Source organism: Orcinus orca, chromosome 20 (assembly GCF_937001465.1).
Source record: "Orcinus orca chromosome 20, mOrcOrc1.1, whole genome shotgun sequence".
In the NCBI taxonomy this organism is placed as follows: domain Eukaryota; kingdom Metazoa; phylum Chordata; class Mammalia; order Artiodactyla; family Delphinidae; genus Orcinus; species Orcinus orca.
Window position 1 is genome coordinate 50,690,290 of NC_064578.1, and position 15,530 is coordinate 50,705,819.

The following is a 15,530-nucleotide window of genomic DNA, read 5'->3' on the forward strand; positions in this document are numbered from 1 at the left end:
GAGATCACAATATGTGGAATCAAAAGAACTAAAGTTTGAGTCCTGATTCTATCCAAACTGTTTCCACTTCCTGCCCTTGGGTGAGTCATTTATCAATTCCTTTTTGTTTTTGAGACAGAGAGAGCAGTACTAGGATTTTCGACCACATGGGGGTCAGTGCCCCTAACCTCCACTTTCTTCGGGCGTCAACTGTAATTAATAATATATTATACTTAACACAATTTCTCCAAAATTTTATTATTTGAACATGTAATACAATATAAAAATTGTTGAGATGTTTTACAATCTTTGTTTTTTTTTCCAGTAAGTCTTGGAAATCTGGTGTGTGTGTTATACTCAGGGAGGGCACATCTCAAGTGGGACTCACCACATTTCCGTTACTCAGTAGCTGCATGTGGCTGGTGGCTGCTGTATTGAGCCGCCCAGGTCGGGTCTTGAGGAAGAGGATGAAGAGACACCAGCATAAAGGTTGCTAATACTGAGAACGATATATGTACCCCCTCTGCCCTGCAAGTCCATTTCTAGAGAGTTATCTGCAATAAGTCCTCGTACACAGGCACCAGGATGTATGTGCAAGGGTGCTCATGGTGATATGGACAAAAATATTGGAAACAACCTAAAGTTCCACCAATATGGAAGTGATCAAATAAACAGGTTTCAAACTAACAGTGGACTTACGATGCTGTTACAAAAACACGAGGGGCTTAAATGTACTTACAAAAACATTGTTCTGAAAAAATAGTGATAAAAACACATTATTGGAACAATTGATGAAATGTGAATGAGGATGGTGCCTTACATAAGGTGTTGTATCACATTTCCTTTCTGCTTTTACTATCCCAGCCACTTCCTTTTAAATTTGAAATTACATCAACATAAAAAGTTATAAGAATTATTCTGAGAGGCAGTTCATAACTTCGCTAAAGGTCCAGGACATAGAAAATGTTAAGAACTCAAGATTTGAAGGCAATGCACAACTTTGGTCCAAAAATCTTAAAAAAATCAAGCGGGTGTGACCTTGCCTCCTGAGTCTCCCACAGCTCAGGGACCCTCTTTTTTTTTAATTAATTAATTTTTGGCTGCATTGGGTCTTCATTGCTGAGTCCCGGTTTTCTCTACTTGGGGGCGAGCAGGGGCTATTCTTTGTTGTGGTTCGTGGGCTTCTCGTTGCGGTGGCTTATCTTTGTTGCGAAGCACAGGCTCTAGGCGCGTGGGCTCAGTAGTTGTGGCGCTCAGGCTTAGTCACTCCGCGGCATGTGGGATCTTCCCGGACCACGGCTGGAACCTGTGTGCCCTGCATTGGCAGGCGGATTCTTAACCACTGCGCCACCAGGGAAGTGCCTCAGACGCCCTCTTGAGGTCAGAGTTGGTATAACAACCACGCATTCCTACCAGCACCAAATCGCCACAACTAGACCTTCAAAATCCTCCCCGAGGCACGTCCACAACACATGGCTTCATTTAGTAGAACAGAAACTTGCCGAACATCGTGCACTCACATATCCATTCCCAAACACAAACACCACATTTGTAAACGTCTGGGTGAATACACTCCAAACTGCTAATAGGAGTTTCAGAAGGTTAGCAGTCAGGGGATTTTTCCATGCTTTTTTTGGGGGGTGGGGGTGAGGAGGGCATTTCTGGATTGTTCAAATGTTTACAAGGTGCATGGATCATCTTTGCAATAAAAAGAAAGCTAGATCTTCACAAACTGAAGCTTGCTGGAGAAAAATACTATTTGTGGAGGAATGATGTGGGTGGTCTACAGGAGAGTTGCAGACAAGCATGGGAAAAATGAACCTGTTTCTGCACCCGTCGTAATAATCATGCTCATTGTGGTAGACTGAAGAATGGTTCCCAGTGATGTCTGCATCCTAATTCCTGGAACCCAGGGTGTGACTTTATATAGGAAAAAGGACTTTGCAGATAAATTAAGGATCTTGAAATGGGAGATTATCCTGGATTATCTAGGGGGTCCTTAAATGTAATCACAAGGGTCCTTAAATGAGGGAGGCAGAGGGAGATTTGAGACACACAGTAGGAGGGCAGCAGATGTGACCGTAGAGGCAGAGATTGGAGTGATGTGGCCACAAGCCAAGGAATGCTGGCGGAGACCAGAGCTGGAAGAGGCAGGAACAGATTCTGCTCTGGAGCCTATAGAGGAAGTGTGGCCTTGGCGACACTTTGATTTCGGATTTCTGGCCTCTAGAACTGTGAAAGGATACATTTTTGTTGTTTTATGGCGATTTGTTACAGCAGCAATAAGAAACTAAATCAGGTAGAATCCTTCCCTGCCCCAGACTCCAGCGTGTTTCCACAAGAACCCAGAATGGGGCTGGAAAGGATGGTGGTGGCTCTGGGTGTGTGTGTGCCAACTTCAAAACTCTAGGGAGGAAGACGGAACAGTCCCCAAGTGCTGGGCCACCTCCACAGACCTGCTTTGCCTCTCTGGGCCTCAATGGAACCTGGTTGGGAGGCTGGGTCTCACAATCCCTGTTTCCCAGGTTTAAGCCAGTTGGACCCCTGAGATTTTCCACTGCTATCTGGGGCCATAGAAGGAAAGGAAGATATCATCTCAAATGGGGCAAACCAAGGCCTGGAGAGGGGCTGAGCCTAAATGGAGCGTGGGTCTCTTTCCTCTGGCTTCCTCCCTCCTGGGACCTGGAACTTCCTCAGGTTTCGGAGCCCCTGCCTCCTTCCTGTGGCTGGGAGGAGGTGATCAGGTCTCTCTGGGTGTGTGCCCCACGGAAGGAGCCCTAGACCAATGAGAACTCCAGAGGGGAAAGATGGGTCATTTCCTCTCCGCCTCTCTGCAGAGTCACTTGGGGCTTTAAAAACCACAACCCTCAGGCAGGAGGGAAACTTTGATCAGCGGAGAACCTGGGAGAAACCTGAATATGGTGAGTCTTGGTGGGGGGAGTGGGGGGCAGACACCCTCTACCCTTCTGGGCTCCGTCTGCTCTCCCCACTCGCCCCTTCTTGCTACCTCTCCCCCTTTCCTTCCCCCTCCTCCTGGTCCTGGATCTCCAGCCCCCAGCCCCCTCCTTCTCCCCTCTCCCTCATCTCAGACTCTCCCACTCCAGGTCTGAGAGGCAGTTAAAAGTTAGATTGTCAAGGGATTATAGGGCCCACGATTAGCTTCGACTTTTTCTTTTTCTTTCTGTTAAATAGCTCCAAACCCCTAAAGGGTATTCCGTGAAACTCCCTTCCCTCCCCAGAGCTTCAGATTCATTGTAGCTTCCCCCAGAGGCAACGGTGGGCACCAGTTTGTGGTGGATCCTTCTGGAAACAGTCTACAGGTGCTCCAGGGCAGCGTAGGGAACGAAGTAAGGAGCAGTTTGACACGAGGGTCATACTGAAATGGGGTTCAAACCCTGCCTTTCCTGTGTAATAGCGGACGAGACCCGTCTTTCTGAACCTCCTTCTCTTTACCGCGAAGATGGGGATAGTAACCCTACAGAGTGGAATCTACATCGTAGGGTCGTGGAGAGAATTAAATGAGATAATACACAGAAAGCTCTTACAGCAGTGCCTGGCATACAGTTGGCCCTCAATGCTTGTGACATGTCTATCCTTTCTCCCCCACCCACTCTATAAAGGGGAGTCTCTCTCTTTTTTTTTTTTTAAAGGGCTTCAAATGCTTGGCTTTTTAAAATTAATTAATTAATTTATTTTTGGCTGTGTTGGGTCTTCATTTCCGTGCGAGGGCTTTCTCTAGTTGTGGCAAGCGGGGGCCACTCTTCACGGCGGTGCGCGGGCCTCTCACTATCTCGGCCTCTCTTGTTGCGGAGCACAGGCTCCAGACGCGCAGGCTCAGTAGTTGTGGCTCACGGGCTTAGTTGCTCCGCGGCATGTGGGATCTTCCCAGACCAGGGCTCGAACCCGTGTCCCCTGCATTAGCCGGCAGATTCTCAACAACTGCGCCACCAGGGAAGCCCAAGGGAAGTCTCTTTTACACATTGTCCTACGTCTTTTCTTTTTCTTTCATGAATAACATATTATATTATTGCCCAGCATTTATTGAGCGCCTACTGCATGCCAGGCACTGTGCTAGGCACTTGACACTTATGAATTTTGACTTAAACCGTCTGTGAGGAAAGTATCATCCCCATGTACTTCAGGGAAATTGCCTCTTTCCTTTTATCAGCTGTGTGATATGCCAGTGGGAGTTTCCATCTCTTATCAAAGGAGATTTAGGCTGTCCAATACTTTGTCTTTAAAACCAAAATTAGGGAATTCCCTGGTGGTCCAGTGATTAAAACTCGGTGCTTTCACCGCCAAGGGCCGGTGTTAGATCCCTGGTCAGGGAGCTAAGATCCCACAAACCACGTGGCAAAACCAAACCAAACCAAAACGAAACCCAAATTATATCTTTGGACCCACATCTGGGTTTCCAGAACTGCAAATGCTGAATCCAAGGCATGGGCAATTTTTACTTTAACAGATATTGACAAAACTTGTACCAATTTACATTCCTCATCTACAGAGCATGAGAGTATCTACTTGTCTAGACCCCCATCTGCATAGTTATATGGAATTTTTAATTTTTGCCAACCTGAAAGGCAGTTCATTGCATCCTCAGAGGATCTGAAGGCTTGTCTTTTTCTCGTGGCTTTTAAAATGCAAGTGCTTATGTTTCTTCGTGCTCAGGGATGCTGAGTCACAAAGATTGCAAACTCAAGAAGGTAAATCTGAGTCGAGATGCTCGCCTCCACCCTTGTATCCCATGTCTCAGAGGACGCTGTAATGGTTTCAAGTGGTTCTGTGGGTGGATTGTTTAAAGACGTGTGTCCATGTAGGAACAGGGAGAGGGATATTCCGGAAAAAAAAGAAAACTGTGCCTTCTTCGTATTTACTAGCTCTGACAGCATTCCTAAGTGAGTCTGTTGTTTCCACCGTAATGGAGGGGACAGTTGGCAGGACTTTCCTGCTGTGAGGATGGCGAGACTGAAGCCCAGTGAGGGAGGGAAGGGGCTGGGGCAGAGTTTACCACCCACCAGCTGCTTGACTGTAGTCATGTCATGCCTCCTTTTTAAAAAAAATATTTATTTATTATTTATTTATTTAGCTGTGCTGGGTCTTATTTGTGTAATGCATGCAGGATCTAGTTCCCTGACCGGGAATCGAACCCAGGCACCCTGCATTGGGAGCGTGGAGTCTTAACCACGGGACCACCAGGGAAGTCCCCTGTCATGCCTCTTAAGTCTTTCCACTTTTCTTCCTCCCCTGGGCATCACCCCCATCCAAGCCACCATCTTCGCTGGCCTGGGTCCCTGCCCCTGCCTCCTCTCTGGTCCTCTTGCCTCTAGTCTTACCTCCTCACAGCAGCCAGAGGGATCTTTCTAAAGAGAAACTCTCATCTAGTCCCTCCTCAGTTCCAAGACCATCCATGGCTCCCCATTACCCCAGGATAAATACATATCCTTTAACATGGCATCTGTGGCTCCTCCCACCTCGTCTTGGCTACCTGCCAGCCACACTGATGTTCGTTCATTCTTCTGGTGTGTGGACACTCCTCCCTGTTACCTTGTGGCCTTTTGCCTTGAATGCATGCCCCTCACTCCCAATACACTTGAGATCTGGTAGCCTCTCAGAGAGGGCTCTGGAGTTGGACTCCCAGAAGTTCTCTCCTACCTCTGCCACTTGCTAACTGCGAGGACTAGGAAAGGTCTCTTAAGCTCTGTAGCCTCAGTTTTCTCATCTGTAAAATGGGTGTTGCAATGGCAACAATGCTCATAGGGTCGTCCTGTGGATTAAAAGAGATGATACATGGGACTTCCCTGGCGGTCCAGTGGTTAAGACTCCACGCTTCCACTGCAAGGTGCGCAGGTTCAATTCCTAGTTGGGGAACTAAGAACCCGCATGCCACATGGCCTAAATAAATAAATAAATAAGCGAGCTGATACGTGAAAAGGACTTAGAACAGAGCTTGGCAATTCTGAGTTCTTTCCTCGTAAGCATCTTCTTCACCTTGTTCTCCTCCTATTCATTCATGACTCCTCACTGCCACCACCCTAGTGCAAGCCACCACCATCCCTCACCGCAGCTAGACAATCCCAGCCTCCTCTTCTTAGCTTCTGATCAGGAGGCATTTCTCCACACAACAGACAAGGGCTCTTGAAATGAGCCTGTGAACTTAGGAACAATAAGAGTACCCTGCCTTTGGGGTTGTTGTGGCATAAATACTGTGTTTAGGGAATTGACGAACTAACACCTGGGAAGCATGGAGAACAGCGCCCAGCACTTAGGAATCACTTAGGAGCCCCAGACCTGTGCTGTCCGAGACGGTAGTCACCAGCCACATGTGGCTGGTCATTTAATTAAAATGACAGAAAAGTAAAAGTTCAGTTCCCAGACACATCTGCCACATTTCATGCACTCAACAGCCACAGGTTGGAAGGTGCACATCTTGGAAGGTGCACATCTGGAATATTTCCATCAGTACGGAAAATTCTGTTGAACGGTGCTGTGGTTTTATTTCACCAAGACCCTTCTCCTGGTCCCACACCAGGCTGGATTCTCTATGGAACACACTCAGTTACCATCCCTGGGGATTCATTTCTCTCTCCCAGTAGACCATAACCTCTCCAAGGGCAGGTGCCAGGTATGTCAGGAACAAATCCCCTAGCCTGTTAATATTTGTGCAATGAAGAAATATCATTAGAATCTTTCCTAGACTCCTAGAATGGTAGAACCATGAATTCTTCTGTATAGTCTATATAACATCCATTTTGGGGGGAAAGGACGGTGCATTCACTGGTATGGCTCTACATATAAGAAGAACAAAAGCATGTATGGTAAAATCTTCCTTCCAATGCTTGCCTCCAACCCACTACTTCCCCTCCCCAGGGGGAACCACTGTTACAGATTTCCTGTCTGCTTCTGGAACTAGTCTGTGCATACACAAGCAAACACACACACACACATACACACACGGAGAGATAGAATGATAGAGACAGAGGGGAGGGAGCAGGGGGGAAGGAAGGGAGAGAGAGAAAAACTGAGAGAGTGAGAGAGAGAGAGAGGTTCCTCTTTTGTAGGTAGCATGCTTCACACATCGTTCGGTTCTTACTTTTTCTATTTCACCCTAGATCTTGGAGCTCTTTCCACACACATCCTTACGTAAACTTCCTCATTCTTTCGGCGGTTGCATAGTGCTACTTTGCCTGGATTTGCCGTCATTCATTTAGTCAGTCCCCTCTTGCTGGATGCGTCAGCTATTTCTAGTCTTTGTAGTTATGCTGCGATGGCAAACCTTTGCAAGCCTTTTTTATCCGGAGCATCCTAGAAATCACAAAGGGTTAGAGTTAGCATCTTTTTTCTGCACTCGTGAAGTCAGTGAGAGGAAGGGGCCTCGTGAGTTCATTCCAGAAAAGGAATTTTGTCAGCTGATGAGAGGGATAACGGTGAGCGTGAGAGCAGGGGGTGGGGAGGCTCCCCTTTTCGAGGTCTGGCTTATTCTGCAGCTAAGCATGGCCGAGAGCTTGTGAAACGAGCAGGGACAAAAGTTAGCTTCATGTATCATGTCTGAGGTGGACCTTTAAAATATTTAACATCCTGCTAAGGGGCAGAGCCCCCCCTGAGCAGGGTCTGGGGCCTCTTACCATGCCCGGCATTAACCCTGTAGTGATCCGAGCATGGGAACTGGGGGTGGGGGTCCCAAAGTAGAAAGATGGGAGGCCAGGGTTCTGGGAGTGGGGATGGTACAGGTGGGTGGCTCAGGGCAGGGGCTCGTTATCAATGGAAACAATTCAACAATTTTAACTTTTTTGAAACATTTTCACACTTATAGAAAAATTACAAGAATAATACAAAGAACTTCCGTATACTCTTTATCCAGATTCTCCAAGTTTGCTTTGTCCATCTATCATCTATCTATCTATCATCTATCTATCTATCATCTATCTATCATCTATCTATCTATCATCTACTGTCTTTTTTTCCTGAACCAGTTGAGAGTAAGTTGCAGGCATCATGTCCTTTGCCCCCCCAATGTCTCGGTGTCTCCTTCTCAAGAACAAGGACATTCATTTACACGAGCACAGCACAATGATCAATGTCAGGAAATTTACTGTTTGGTGAGATACTATTATCTATATGCAAATGGTGCGATACTAGATCATATTCAAACTTGCTCAATTGTCCAAATAATGCCCTTTAGAGTGAATTTGTTTTTCCTGCTCCAGACTCTGGTCCAGGATGTCACATGACATTGGGTTGTCCTGGCTCTTTCGTCCCCATTCATCTCTTGTCTTTATGACACTGGTATTTTAATTTTAATTGAGTATAATTCACGTAATGTACAATTCACCATTTTATTTATGTATTTATTTATATTAATTTTTATTGGAGTATGGTTGCTTTGCAATGTTGCGTTAGCCTCTACTGCACAACGAAATGAATCAGCCACACACACTAATTCACCATTTTAAAGTGTACCATTCAGTGACATTTAGTACATTCAAGATGTTGTCCCATCACTATCTGTATCTATTTCCAGAACCTTTTAACCGCCCTCAAAAGAAGCCCCGTACCCATTAAGCACTCCCTCCCTGATTCCCTTTCCCCAGTCCCTGGCAATGACTAGCACGTTCCCCGTCTCTATGGATTTGCTTATTCCGGACACCTCATGTAAATGGAAGCATATGATACGTGACCTTTTGTGTCTGACTTCTTCCGCTCAGCATAATGTTTACAAGCTTCATCCACGTTGTAGCTTGCATCAATGCTTCCTCCCTTTTTATGGCTAAATAACATTCCACGGCATGGGTATAGCATACCCGGTTCATCCACTCATCAGCTGACACTGACATTTTCCCTCTGAATAATTGAATCACTGCTATGGCTCTACCAGCAAGTACCCTGGACCATCAGCCCTATTGACCCAGTTGACCTTGGGGTAACATAAAGGAACTAGAAATAAAAAACAGTTGTTCAGAGAAAGATCTGAGCTCTTCAGTAATTGTAAGATCGATAAATAATAAGAGCATTACCATTTCTCGTCTCCCTAGAGTGTACCAGGCATTTTGCCAGGTGCTTAAACATTTTTCATCTTATTTAATCCACGAGCTGGGTGTTTAGTGGGTATCAACCTCAGCCTGCAAATTTAGGTGTCCTAAAAATCCAGCTCTTATTATTATTTTTTATTTATTTACCTTTTTTGCGGTACGCGGGCCTCTCACTGTTGTGGCCTCTCCCGCTGCGGAGCACAGGCTCCGGACGCGCAGGCTCAGCGGCCATGGCTCACGGGCCCAGCCGCTCCGCGGCATGTGGGATCCTCCCAGACCGGGGCACGAACCCGTGTACCCTGCATCGGCAGGCGGACTCTCAACCACTGCGCCACCAGGGAAGCCCTATCCGGTCCATCTTTAAATCTCCCAGGTTGTCTCTAAAGTATCTTCTTTCCCATATGATTATTCCAATTGGATCCAACCAAGGTCTCCATTTTGCCTTTGCTTGATATGCTTCTTAAACCTCTTTTAATCCATGACACTTCCCGTTCCTTCCCCTGCCCCCTTCTTTTAATCTTTTGGCCGCACTGCACGACATGTAGGATCTTATTTCCCCAACCAGGGATTGAACCTGTGCTCCCTGCATTGGCAGCACTGAGTCTTAGCCACTGGACCGCCGGGGAAGTCCCTCCCCTTCCGTTTTAAAAACGCCATTTATTTGTGAGAGTAACAAGACCATTTGTCCTGTAGCGTTTCCTGAGTTCCGATGGGGCTGATTTTGTCCCTGTGGTGTGAGTTAACGTGTTCCTCTTTCCTCTGCTTTTCCTGTAAACTGGTAGTTTTAGATCTAGAATCTTGATTAGATTGACCTTCTTCTTCTTTTTTTTTTTTTTTTGCAAAAATTACTTCATGGGTGGTGCCGTATCCTTTCTACTGCATCACATCAGATAGAGCAAAAGTCTACTTGTCTGTCTTCTCCAGGCGCTGAGGCTGAATGGAGGGTGTGCAGTGCCAGCTCAACCTGTTTATTATAAAGTTCCTGTCTGTTCTTCACCGGATGGTTTTATTAGGTGTTGTTGATTGTCATCCAGATCCATGTTTCCTCGTCTATCATTCCTTCTGCAAGTATTATTTTTAGATTCTTCTCTAAAGAAGGCCCTCCCACATTGACTCTTTTTAATCCCTGAAATAGACTCTGTACAGAAATGGCAGGATAAGTGCTTGATTCATTCCCTTTCCAGAATAAAAATATGACCAATGGGCTTATTTGCTTTTATTACCATTATGAACTCATAGATCTTTATTATTAATGTATTTTATTGCATCACAGTTATTGCTTATTATTACTGTTATTATTATATACGCAAATTGTACCATCTTTTGACTCGTGGGAGCTTTTTCAGGCTGTCTCTTTAATAAGTCCCTCTCATTATTTAACATTTTTTCTTACTTTCTAGTGTGAGATGTTCTGGGCTCATCTTGTATATTTTCTGTCCCAGAACAGGAAACAGCCTTTCTCCAAGGAGCCCTGGTTCCTCTGAATGCCAGGTGGTAATTAAAGACCAGAATCTGTGCACTAAGGTACCCTTTGTTCTTGAACTCATATCCTTCTCTATTCCTTTCATCCCTTCTGCCCTGCCTCTAGCAAGGTACATGTCTATTTCTTATTCTTATTTCTTCTTCTTCCTCTTGCTGCCCCTAAATATCTTCTCTCTGCTCTGAGACTGAGGTTTTGGAAGAACGATAGCTAAAACTGTAGGACGGCTATAGGAGTTAACCAGGAATGAAATGGAGGCATGAAGCAGTAATGGAACTTGCAGAGGGCCACGTAGGCTTCAAGTAGGACAGTCGGGGTTTGGATCCTAGTGTCGTGCCGAGCCACCCTGGTACCCAGGGCAGAAGGACACATGTGTGCCCCTATCTACACTTAGGAAAATATCCTTCCATAGTTTGAACCAAGTAGAAAAACTAAATAAAGCTTTACCAGCCCCCTTCCCAAAACAACCCCTCCTAAAACCCCATGACTATACGTAAAGCCCCACGTGGCTTGAATGTTTGCACGCCATTGTCCACCTGCAAAACCCCACCCAGCTGAGAATGAAAACTGTGGGCTGATCTGCAGGTTCCTCTTGCATAATAATGCAGGGCCATAAAACAAACAAACAACTGCAGCAGGTTGCCTTCATTTAAAATTAGAATTTTTTTGCACTGTGGTTTTTTTCTGCGGGTGGGGGGGTGCATTCACCTTGATTCTTTAAAATATTTCATTAAGATATTGTATATCTTCACTTTGCTGTACACCTGAAACTAACACAACATTGTTAAATTGCCTATACTCCAATGCAAATTTGAAAAAGAAGTAAATGAAAAATTAAATTTAGGGAATAGCTCAGGACTTGGGCTATCAGTTTTGGATTTATGTTCGTATGATTATTAGCTTATTCTCCTGTAAGGATTAAAGTGCAGAATTAACTTTAAAAAAAGATATTATGTATCTTGATGACTGATGCTCCCTGTCTACCCCTGATGCCTGAGTATATGAGGCCCTGTTGAAACACTGCTGACTCTGGGTAGCTGCTCCCAGGCAGAGCACAGAGCTGCCTCAGTGGGTGGGAGGCAGCAAAAGGGGGTGATACTGCTGGTGGTGGTGTTGGTGGGGGAACTACCCGCTCAGTAATATCATCTCAGTGTGTTGGTGACATTAAAGATGTCTAACAAGCAGTGTGTCATGGGTACTGGCCAGAGTCGATAGTGACCACAGTATTGTAGCAGGCCTAGGCTTTAACCATTCGGTTGCTAGACTCTGGGGAAGTCCAGGGACTTCAGGGGGAGGTGGCAGGATGGCACGGAGACCCATTAACGTGGAAGGGTTTTCACTATTTTAATAAGTGGTATGACACCCCAGCTGGCTCTCAGCCCCCAGCATCCCCATTTCCCCGGGAGAAACCTAAGACTTAAAGAAGTGGAGTGATGGGCTTTGAGTAGCTCTGATGGGCCCCCCCGCCACCTGTCTGCAGACTTATACCATCCCTGCTTCTCTGATTCCACCCAGGACTCCATGACTAATAGCACCTCTGATTACTACGATTATAGCAACTGGACCAATAATCCCGACATATTGGTGGATGACTCTTCCCAAAGTCGCAGGCTGCGTATTCCAGATGTGATCGCCCTGGTAATCTTTGCAGTCGTCTTCCTGGTGGGAGTGCCAGGCAACGCCCTGGTGGTCTGTGTGACGGGGTCCGAGGTTAAGCGAACCATCAATGCCATCTGGTTTTTCAACTTGGCGGTGGCTGACCTCCTCTCCTGTCTGGCGCTGCCTGTCTTGTTTGCATCCATTGTCCTGCACAACGAGTGGCCCTTCGGTGATGCTGCCTGTGGAATCCTGCCTTGTCTTATCCTGCTCAACATGTATGCCAGCATCTTGCTTCTGGCCACCATCAGCGCCGACCGCTTCTTGTTGGTGCTTAATCCCATCTGGTGCCAGAACTATCGAGGGGCCCGCATGGCCTGGGCGGCCTGCGGTGTGGCCTGGGCCTTGGCTCTGCTGCTGACCATACCTTCCTTTTTGTATCGTAAGGTCCATGTGGAACACTTCCCATACAAGATGACGTGTGTGCTTGACTATGGTAAGGACGGTTTACGTATAGAGAGGGCCGTGGCCATCATCCGGCTGGTCGTGGGCTTCCTGGGGCCGCTGGTCACACTTACAGTCTGTTACACCTTCCTTCTGATCCGGGCTTGGAGCCGCAGTGCCACCCGTTCCACCAAGACTCTCAAGGTGGTGGTGGCAGTGGTGACCAGCTTTTTTGTCTTTTGGCTGCCCTACCAGGTGACAGGGATGATGCTGTCTTTTTCCCACAAGACAAACTTCAAATTCGTGTCCAGTTTGGATGCCCTGTGTGTCTCCATAGCTTACATCAACTGCTGTATTAACCCCATCATCTACGTGGTCGCTGCCCAGGGCTTTCATACCCGGTTCCTCAAGTCCCTCCCCTCCAGGATCCGGGGTGTGTTGGCCGAAGAGTCCGTGGGCAGGGAGAGCAAGTCCAACACGTTCTCCACGGTGGACACCCCGGCCCTGAAGAGCCAGGAGGTGTAAGGGGAGGCCTCTCTGGCCCCCATCTTTCCGGCGCTCCACCAAACTTCCGGTCCATTCACTTTGCTTATTGGATCTTGGCGAGGTGGGTGGTGGTTGAGTGAATTCGCCTCCATTCCTTCCATCGTTCCCAGACTTGTCCTTCCTCTTCCAGGCGAACCCTTCTCATCACTCCTCATTTCCAAGATTAGCACGTCCTTCTAGGGACCCCCAACCTTTCTTTCCATCCAAGGACTTTGGAAAACAAACAGCAACCAATATACCTGGAGTCCTTCCATAGAACAACACGTTCGTGTGCAGAGAGTGTGAATACATTAGACACGTAGAACCCAGACAAACAGAAACGTTCAAACCTTGAAAAACAGAGTTCTATATTTATTTTATGGAGAGTTGGCAAAAAAAGAAAAATGTAACTGGCATCTCAGAAGTTATTCTTGTTTAGTACAAAGCAAAAGTCCATGGACCTATCTCAGCTTTTAGAATTGAGTTGATTTAAAGAAAAACAGTAAGTCAGTATGTTACTTCACTGGGTTAAAAAAAAAGTACTAAGTAAAAAGATGTTATATAGTTATGGCAAAAAGTAAGCAGTGAGGAAGACACCTAGGGTTGGGAAACATTGGTTGGGCCCCTCGAGGGAATGGGGTCCCAGGGGAATTTGCTGTCTTACATTGTCAACTGCTGTTTTGTTTGCGCTGAAAAAAAAATTAAACATTTTATTTTGACCTCATTTAAATTCTCATGCCGTTGGGTTGTAGGTAGTAAAACGGAGTGACCCTGGGTACCTCTGACCTGTTTCCTGCAATAGGCACATCTTGCAAAATGACATTACGATATCACAACCAAGATGACATGAATACGGTCGAGGCGCAGGTCATTTTCATCACTGCCAGGATCCCTCGTGACACCCCTTTCTAGCCACTCTCACTGCCTTCTACCCTCCCCAGCCTTGTCCCGAACCCTTGGCAACCACGAATCCTCTCTCCATCTCTGTGATTTGGTCCTTTCAAGAATGTTATATCGATAGACTCATACATATATAACATACAAAGCATGTAACCTTTGGACTTTCAAAAAAGCTAGTACACACTAGTTGAAAAATGAAAATAAAAAATAATAAATGTTGAAATATTGTGTTGTTTATAACTGACTTGGAAATATTCCTGCTTAGTGTTTTCTGTGTGTGTCTGTGTGTGTGTCCACATTGGCTAGAAATATTGTACAGACCAACAGAAATATGATTTGAGCCACGTAGGTAGTTTAAAACTTTTTACTAGCCACGTTAAAAATTTAAATGAAAAGGATGAAATAATAGTAATATATTTAATAATGTAATGCAATTATATGTTATATTAACAACAATGATATGAATGCTATATTAATTATATTATAATAATTTATTATGTACTATGTGATTATATGTTACATGAATATCTATGTAGTATATATTATATAATAATTTTGTTTATAATTATATAATATATAAATATGTAATATGACAAAATATATAACATATATCAATACTATATTAATGTATATATGTATGAATATATTATAGTAATATTAGTGCTATTAATATATTTATATATTACTATATATAGAGATATCTAATATAAATTGATAAAATAATAATATAATCAATAATATATTTTGCTTAACTCAATATATTGAAAATATTTTTATTTTGACATGTAATCAGTGTGAAAAATTATTATGAGGTCTTTTACATTCTTTTTTTAATTGAAGTATAGTTAATTTACAATGTTATGTTAGTTTCAAGTGAACAGCAAAGTGATACAGTTATACATATATTTTTTTCAGATTCTTTTCCATTATAGGTTATTACAAGATATTGAGTATAGTTCCCTCCTGTGCTATACAGCAGGTCCTTGTTGTTTATCTATTTTATGTATAGTAGTGTGTATATGTTAATCCCAAACTCCTAATTTATCTATCCCCTCACCCCGCTATCTCCTCTGGTAACCATAAGTTTGCTTTCTACGTCTGTGAGTATTTCTGTTTTGTAAATAAGTTCATTTGTATCATTTTTTTTAGATTCCACATATAAGTGATATCATATGGTATTCGTCTTTCTCTGACTTACTTCACTTAACATGATAATCTCTAGGTCCATCCATGTTGCTGCAAATGGCATCATTTCATTCTTTTTTATGGCTGAGTAATATTCTATTGTATATATGTACCACATCTTCTTCATCCATTCATCTGTCAGTGGACATTTAGGTGGCTTCCATGTCCTGGCTATTGTAAATAGTGCTGTTATGAACATTGGGGTGCATGTGTCTTTTCTAATTAGAGTTCTCTGTGGATATATGCCCGGGAGTGGGATTGCCGGGTCATGTGGTAACCCTATTTTGAGTTTTTTAAAGGAACCTCCATATTGTTCTCCATAGTGGCTGCTACATTTTACATTTTTTTTTTGATACTGTCTTCAGAATCCTGGGTGTGTTACAGTCACAGCA

General features: G+C 44.7%; 1 protein-coding gene across 1 annotated transcript; it reads left to right on the forward strand.

Annotated features, from left to right (window-relative positions):
• The first annotated feature begins 2,779 nt into the window (after positions 1 to 2,779).
• Positions 2,780 to 13,777, forward strand: C5AR1 (complement C5a receptor 1). Its single transcript, XM_012533572.3, has 2 exons — positions 2,780 to 2,900; positions 12,004 to 13,777. The coding sequence occupies exons 1-2, from the start codon at positions 2,898 to 2,900 to the stop codon at positions 13,051 to 13,053; spliced, it is 1,053 nt and encodes a 350-aa protein (XP_012389026.1). The 5' UTR covers positions 2,780 to 2,897; the 3' UTR covers positions 13,054 to 13,777.
• The last annotated feature ends 1,753 nt before the right edge of the window (positions 13,778 to 15,530 follow it).